The 9,142-nt window shown below is 35.8% G+C and overlaps 1 protein-coding gene across 1 annotated transcript in view; it reads left to right on the top strand.

Moving 5' to 3' along the window:
• LOC145242972 (protocadherin gamma-A3-like) overlaps positions 1 to 9,142 on the top strand; it is a 298,945-nt gene that overhangs the window by 122,498 nt on the left and 167,305 nt on the right. Inside the window, exon 2 of the mRNA XM_080106079.1 lies at positions 3,725 to 6,191. Coding sequence (XP_079962205.1) covers positions 3,807 to 6,191 — 2,385 coding nt within the window. The 5' untranslated portion in view covers positions 3,725 to 3,806. The remainder of the gene's footprint in view (positions 1 to 3,724; positions 6,192 to 9,142) is intronic.

Here is a 9,142-nt window from a genome sequence, read left to right as displayed (position 1 = left end):
CTCCCTTCTATTTCGACGTATGAGGTTCTTGCAACTTCGTCTATTTAATACTGATGACATTTCAGTCCAGCCAACGATCAACAAAGATGTCCACAATCCATATATAATTATTTCTGCAGCCAGACAACATCGTTAGTTGCTTGATCTGTGTAAGTTAATAGGCATTCTTGTGTGTGTAGCATGTTTGATCAGTTGGTAAAATGCTCGCCTAGCATGCAAGAGACTCGGGTTTCAAACTCCGAGTTCAGATGTGTCTTACTGGTGAGCCCAAATGAGGGCGAAACTCGAGTTTTGGACTTCCGGTTTATTGGCTTTCTTGGCTCTTATGAGCTGCGACGTTGTCTAGCTGTGGAAATGATTATATATTCTCCTACTGAAGATTGTGTGTAAATTGTAGGTTATTTATTAATAAAAATGTTCTCATCGCAAAACTGCTACGTCATATCGATTTTAATTCTTGCGCATTAAAATAAAACTTCAAAATACAAAGATTTTGCATGTTTATCAAATAAAAAATTGGAATCTTTTCCCTCACTCTCTATCTGTGCCTGAAACTAAATGCAAATTCCATGAACAAAGTTTCTCTCATAGACTGACCGCCTGTGCAACTCTATACCGCGGGGCTGCTTTCCAGCTGACTACAACATGGTCGTTTTTAAGTCTCAAGTAAACAAGTTTTTGTGAGTCGTCCTCTTAAATAATCAAATTCTACCCATTTCCAGCACTGTGGATCATTATGGTGTTGTTTCATCAACCTCTTGTCACTTATTAACCTTTATCCTCGAGTAGTCTTCAGACCTTGATAAGTGATGACTCTCTCGCGTAAAATAATCTTCATAATCAATGTATGAATTGAATAAGTTCTCTCGGACGCATGCAAAGGTATGTTTGCATGATGAACATTCGAGGTCATCTATCTTCCAACTGAATCTCTTTCCTGCTTCTTACAAGTTGAATCGCCAATGAAGGCTCAAACTCCCGGGCTTACCGTAGGAATCTAATGAATTGTCGATTTTCCTCAGACATGAGCTCGTATGATAAATAACGATAAAAAAAAAAAAAAGAAATAATGAAAATATTAGAGGATGGGTTATTCCAGGCTTATGGTTAATCTGCTTATAGTACCAGTATTGTCGCTTCAAGTATTCTATGTAGTTGCGAATCTATTGTATCTAAACCTGGCTTATCCTGTTTAGTATATTTTTTTTTTACTTTTATTTTTTTTACATGAAATACGACAAATTAACTGGTAATGAGAAGAATTGAGATTGAATAAAAAAAATAATGCAAAAGTTCATTTCCTTTCGTGTTCATGTGTGCCGGCAGGTTGTGTTAATGACGATGATAATAGTCGTAATAATAATGAAAAATAATATACTAATGATAATGAAAAATAATATACTAATGATAATGAAAAATAATATACTAATGATAACGAAAAATAATATACTAATAATAATGAAAAATAATATACTAATAATAATGAAAAATAATATACTAATGATAATGAAAAATAATATACTAATGATAATGAAAAATAATATACTAATAATAACGAAAAATAATATACTAATGATAATGAAAAATAATATACTAATGATAACGAAAAATAATATACTAATAATAATGAAAAATAATATACTAATGATAATGAAAAATAATATACTAATGATAATGAAAAATAATATACTAATAATAATGAAAAATAATATACTAATGATAATGAAAAATAATATACTAATAATAATGAAAAATAATATACTAATGATAATGAAAAATAATATACTAATGATAACGAAAAATAATATACTAATAATAATGAAAAATAATATACTAATGATAATGAAAAATAATATACTAATAATAATGAAAAATAATATACTAATGATAATGAAAAATAATATACTAATGATAACGAAAAATAATATACTACTAATAATGAAAAATAATATACTAATAATAATGAATAATCTTCTACTACTACTACTACTAAGAATAATAACGATTAAATATAATGAAGATGATGATGAAATAATTATTATTATAATTAATAATAATGATTATAAACTAGTTAATAATAATGAAAAATAATAATGATAATAATTATGATTGCTAATAAAAAAATAATGCTATTAAGGATGATGATAATGAAAAATAATGACCATTATAATAAAATATGATGATGATATTAATAATGAAATCATAAATAATGAAATAATGATAATAGTTATTATAATATAAAAATATTAATAATAATGCTAATAATAAAACATAATATAAAAGTATAATAATAAAAAATAATGAATAATAAAAATCAGCATTCCTCTTTTTTACACTTACAATTAGTCATTAATAATGAAAAAACAAGATATCGAGTTTTCAAGGCATCAATTAAGGGGTCTTCAAAACCTCTGATAAATGTATAGCTCAGTTCTATCTAAGGGAGAAAACTCTTCTCGTGTTCTTTAATTATAAAAATTAGTTACCTTTCTTTCTGAATTGGATATTTTGGATTATAACTGAAAAATGTTTCCACACTATTCCAATTATTCGGGTGGAACGGCCTATTTTTTTTTAATCAACTCTAGCAACTCACACATAATATTTTTTTTTAAATAATATATAACCTTTTTTAACTGTTATTTAACCCAAACAAGGTGCAGTCTCACTTCAACATAAAAGGCTACAATTTGGGACCAGATTTACAGGAATACTATGTAGGAAGTTAAGCAGTAAGATGTCTGTTTACATTACAGTGCAAATAACATGGTACAACAATAACAAATGAAAGTTGAATAATCAGAAGCAAGGTTTGACATAGAAATTTAAATGCTATTCAGGTCCAACTTACCAGGGAGAGTGATTTGGTGTGTCCGTGTTATTGGAACGTTTCTGGAACGCTGGTTACGCCCTCCGCACGGCAATCAACTCGCCGATTATTATACACGATAAAATGATAGATATATCTGCTTTAGATCAAAGAGTTGATATGACGTTTGCTATGTCTGTTTGACGGGCCTTGTGTCGAGTTCTCAGAATCGTTACTGGCAGGGACCGCTTTGCTGAAACCGGACTCGGTAGTAAATAAACGAACAACACACTTTTTTTTTTTTTTTTGATAAAAATAGAATTCTTTTATTTTAACTTTTGAAGAAGCATTTTTAGAACTCGAGAGTTAAGCTGGCATGCAAACCATCTGCTTTTTTTTTTCGATAATGTCTAGTGTACAACTGTTTGCAACTGCCTAGTATAGCCTCCTGGCATCAACTGATTATACTTTCTTTCATTATTATGAGCACGAGAGAGAGAGAGAGAGAGAGAGAGAGAGAGATGGGAAAGATATATAGATATAAAAAAAAAAAAACAAAGACACTGAAATGTTGCCATTGTTTTACAAGTAGATCTGACCTTTGAGCTTGTCAACCTCGATTGCTTTGACTCGGCTGAGATATTTTAAACATCTATCAACTGAGTCGAGTTAGAGATTGCCGTCTCTGCCATGTTTCCCATAAAACATTTTTCAACTATACTTGTCTCCACTCGAGTACAAGGAAAATCGAGTATAAGCTCCTCCCCCAAATGTGAGAAGCTGAGGTTCCCCTAAATGGGAATTTTTTATCATTGTGCTACATTAAAATTCCACAAGATTACATTATATATTTAATAGATTGAAACCTTCCTTTTTAATAGTCATTAATGTCCATTTTTTTCTTCTTTTTTTCAGGTGAAACCATCATAAACTCTGGATTTTTCTTTGGAAAGGGAAGAGCCTTTAATTCCTCCTTGACTATACACCTGAATGGAACATGTTGCAACAGGTAGTGGTTGTCTCCGTTGTTCTTCACACCTGTTTGGGTGTCGACCTTACCTATTACATCGAGGAAGGTAAGAGTCCTGGCACCTACCTCGGTGATATCTATGCCGACATGCACGTCATGGACAGCGTCGCTTCTGAGGACCGTGAATTGATCACTTTCAGTCAGATGCAACAAAGCACGCCGGAAATCGCCCAGCTTTTTCGCATAGCTAAAAAGACTGGAAAACTTTACACTGCCCAGACGCTGGACGCTGAGTCCATCTGTACACGGAACATTGAATGCTTTAAAATGTTGGAGGTTGCCATACGGCGAGGCAAGTCTTTCATGAAGGTTTTCGAGGTGAAGATAGTGATAAATGATATCAACGACCACCAACCGGAATTCCCCAGCCAGAAATTTGATATCGAGTTTTCTGAAGAATCGATAAAGGGGGCCCGAAGAGGTATCCCCAACGCCTTCGATAAAGATGTCGGAGTGAAAAACTCCCAGATTAGTTACTACCTTAAAAAGAACGACGACGAGCCGTTTACTTTGTATGTTTCGAAAAACGTGGACGGAACATCAAAACTGAGTATCACCCTTGAGGAAAGATTGAACCGAGAAGTAAAGGACTCTTACCTCGTTCAAGTGATCGCAAAAGACGGAGGCACTCCCGCAGAACAAAGTGTTCTGAATGTTCAAATCTCAGTGACGGATGTTAACGATAATCCGCCGGTCTTCTCTCAGAATGCCTACAATGTTTCGATAAAAAATGAACACGATCAGGTTACACCCATTGCGATATTGTCGGCCACTGATTTAGACCTCGGAAAGAATGGTAAGATTACCTACCATTATAGTTCCCAGACGGTCGACGTCGCTAAGGAACATTTTCAGCTCAATTCTGAGACTGGCGAGATCTTCTTGCACAAGAAGTTCAACGTCGGGCAAAAACTGACATACAAACTGTACATTGAAGCCACAGATGGCGGCAGTCCTCCGCTTAATTCCATCGCAATGGTACTAGTGAATGTGATTAGTCAGAAGAATAATGCACCAACCATCGATGTCAATTTCGTCTCAGCATCCACTGGCAACACAGCCACTATCTCGGAAGATATTAAAGTCGGAAGCTTTATTGCATATGTCAAGGTCACTGATCATGATTTTGGACCAAATGGGGAGGTTATTTGCAATCTCCATCATGATAAATTCCAACTCCAGAGCCTAGGTACAAAGAAATATAAGATCATTATAAAGAAGGCTGTCGACAGAGAGATGAACGATCACCATGACATCGTGATCACTTGTCAAGACAGGGGTTACCCGCCCCTGCGCAGTGAAACTAGATTCTCGATCCAGGTAATGGACGTGAATGATGAGAAACCCCACTTTCCGAAGGATACGGTCAAGTTCTGGACGTACGAAAACCAAAAGCCTAAATCAATAATTGGTTCAATTAACGCGACAGACCCTGATTCTGGTGCCGGGGGTCGACTTACCTACTCTCTTTTAAGCAACAACCAGAACTTTCTCCCCTTCTTTATTACAAACAATGGGTTGATATCCACGATTCTCCCCCTTGACTACGAGTTCCAAACCACTTACAAATTTCAGGTGGTTGTCAAAGACCACGGAATTCCCCCTCTAAACAACACAGTGAACGTTGTCGTGGAAGTTAAAGACGTTAACGACAATGCCCCATATTTCACCTTCCCCAGCGTTAACCCCTACAGCATGGATGTGGTTTATTACCCGCGTCACACGAATAACGTCACAGTGCTCAAAGCCTCGGACATCGATAGCCGAGAGAATGCTTTCCTGAAATACGAAATTGTCAGCGGCAACAACAAACAACTATTCTCGCTTGACCATTACTCTGGTCTCTTGTCTTTCACCCGCGTCGTCATCATGGACGATGCTGGTTCATATGAACTGCAACTCGTCGTCAAAGACAGTGGGACGCCCGTTCTATCCGCAACAACAAACCTCTTCTTGATGCTCACGGTGAGCAACAAGACGTCGGGGATGCTGACCAACTCGTACAAACAAGGCGAAGACAAAATCCATATGTTCTTACTGATCATCATCGTGCTAGTGTCGATGGCCATCTCTATCCCGGTTACGGCAGCCATCTCGATTTGCTTTGTGAGGTGCAAACAGCGTAAAACCCCCCAACACAGGGGAGGAGTAAATCCCTCTTACAAGCACGAGCAGAGGCACCTAATGTGTTCGACGCATCAGGATACGAATTGGTCAAACGCTCCATCGAATCGGAACACAGATGCAGAACAAGTCAGGGATGTTCCTCTGACGAAAGCAAGTAGAGGGATCTACCCCGGGGATAAACTAGATGATGTGAAGAAAGGAACAGGCCCGGATATTGTATACCACGTAAGTACCTTTTCACTATATATATATTTTTTGTTTATTATTATTATCATTAGTAATAGTAGTAGTAGTAGTAGTAGTCGTAATAGTAGTAGTAGTAGTAGTATTTCTGTCAAGTTTCTCTCTATATATTTTTTTTTTTTTTTTTTTGTTTATTTAAATTCTTATTTTATAAAGAAGTGCGACTCTGTTGATTATAAGAGACTTCAAAAAAATGTATACATTATTCGGATTCGTCATGGCGCATCTTGTATAATTTCTAATAACGATACAACTAAAAACTAAAGCTATTCAAAAATTATAATTAATTATTGGCATCAATAGTTATCAAAATGCAATCAAAATATAAAATAACCGTTTTTCTTTTCAAATATTTACTGGCATTTGTGTCGTTTGCAGTTAAGCAGCTATTCGCACGATTTCAATTTAAAGACAGAACTACTTAAACAAACTTTTTTTTATCTCGTCTCAAACTATGGACCAGCGGTATAAATAACAACAAAAAAAAAATGTGAGCTACACATTTTTTTTAAAAAATGAATCAAGTTGACACAGTGAATATCGTAATTAAAAATGTGTATCGTAACGTAGTGGTTTTGAATAACTCATTCACTAAAACATTTTATCAAATGATACACTTTGGGGGGGGGGGGTGAAAGTCAATTTTCTGTAGTTCGTTCAATACTTATAATTCTTTTCTGATATTGATTTGTGATCGATACAATAAAACACATAAATAATTAACAAATACCTGCTTACACTGGCCGAGAATTATATAGTCATAAAGCTGGTTGCAAATCCATTATATAGTCATAGAACTGATTATAAATCTATTATACAGTCAGAGGGATGATTATCAAAATGGTAAAATGTTAGTTAATTATATAGTCATAAAGCAGGTGACGAAATAATTATATAGTCATAGAGCAGGTAACGAAATAATTATATAGTTATAGAGCAGGTAACGAAATAATTATATAGTTATAGAGCAGGTAACGAAATAATTATATAGTTATAGAGCAGGTAACGAAATAATTATATAGTCATAGAGCAGGTAACGAAATAATTATATAGTCATAGAGCAGGTAACGAAATAATTATATAGTCATAGAGCAGGTAACGAAATAATTATATAGTCATAGAGCAGGTAACGAAATAATTATATAGTCATAGAGCAGGTAACGAAATAATTATATAGTCATAGAGCAGGTAACGAAATAATTATATAGTCATAGAGCAGGTAACGAAATAATTATATAGTCATAGAGCAGGTAACGAAATAATTATATAGTCATAGAGCAGGTAACAAAATAATTATATAGTCATAGAGCAGGTAACGAAATAATTATATAGTCATTTATAATTTAAAAAAACTTTCTTTTCTAAGGAATACGATGAATATCTTGCAGTTTAGTTTAGCAAAAAATAGAATATGTATGAACCTGGAAATCGGAAGAAGATATTTAACATATTTCCCATGACAGCATGATGTGGCACAAGGTCAGAAGCTGGGGTGTTCAATCCAGCACTCCTAGAGGAGGAGTACTCGTGCATAACAAAAAATGCCTGGACAGCCCGGTCGGCATTCCCCGTTAAGGGCGCCTCAGAATAAGCGATAAACTGACTCCACCCAAAGCCAGGTGGCAAGGCCTGGAAGGGCGGACCTCCTAGGTACTGCCCAGGCGGCGTACCTCGGTTTGACAGGTACTGGGCGCGTTCCTGGCTCTGCACCTGTCCGGATGATTTTCAAAGACGGATTCTTAACTGGTACTTTATACCCAGTCTTCAAGCAACCGAAGTAGCAAGGAGACGCATACTCGATGAATTAACCTGGAAATCGAAGTATTAAGTATTCGAAAAAAAAAAGGTACTTTTTTTCTCTAACAGATAAGCTATTAATCGTTTGATCAACGATACGCATACTACTTGACATATACCTATCTGATCGCAGGTTTTAATGTCGCAGAAGGAGTTAGTTTATTGATAATCGCCTGAGGTGCCTCTATCGGGGAATGTCAACGGAGGCTACCTAGACATTTTTTCTTCTTCTTTGCGGTCCAGAGTGATCCTCCACAGAGGCGCTGGCTCTTCAATCCCATTTCCTAACCCTTGTGTCACATCTTCTCATCGCAGGAGGAAGATAAACATCAAAGAGGGACGGTCGTCACACCGTTGCATTCGTATCTATAATAACGTTAATGAGAACAGTAGCCCGACCTCCACCCCCACAGGGATCCGCTCCCAAATAAAGCAACAAATAAATATTGGAATGTTTTTCTCAAGAGATCTGCTTTCTTAATCGCCCCCTTCCAACGCACACACACCTCGTTTCTCCTACCCCCCCCCCCCACACACACACACAAAAGTCAAATTTGACAAATGGTATGCTCCATCATGTCAGGTAGTTTTTGTTGGAATCTGTCTCGCGGCAGAATGTAATACAAGATTGTTTTAATCATCAAATGCTTCGGCTTATTTGTATCTCCTCACAACCAAATGTGATACATACTTTTTTTTTTTTTTTTTTTTAACTCATTTAGGAGAGTCGCTGTGTTTATTTTGCGTCCTCCTCTTACCCATCCTCGTGCGACCAAATTTGATAAAAATAAAAATAAATCTTAATTTAATCATTTAAGATAATCTGAGTCTTTATTTGTATTATGTACCTGGAGGTCAAATGTACTACAAGCTTGTCCGATCATTAAAGATCGTGTTAGTGTTTCTTTAGCACCTCTCGCTCCCCTCTCTCTCCCTTTTCGCACCCCCAGGGTACAAATCTGATCCAAGGTAGTTACAATCATCCTACAACCTGTGTATTTTTTTTCATCTCTGTAAAGTTGTAGAAACATGTTGCTTAATCAAAGGATAACCACTGTATTTAATCATTATGTCTAGTGGTTAACGGCACGGACTGACGACCTGTGTGTGCCAAGTTCGAATCCAGTTCATTCCAC

Source organism: Euprymna scolopes, chromosome 21 (assembly GCF_053919585.1).
Source record: "Euprymna scolopes isolate OS-2025 chromosome 21, ASM5391958v1, whole genome shotgun sequence".
Classification (NCBI taxonomy): domain Eukaryota; kingdom Metazoa; phylum Mollusca; class Cephalopoda; order Sepiida; family Sepiolidae; genus Euprymna; species Euprymna scolopes.
Note: the sequence above shows the minus strand (reverse complement) of the source record. Positions and strands in the feature narration are given on the sequence as shown.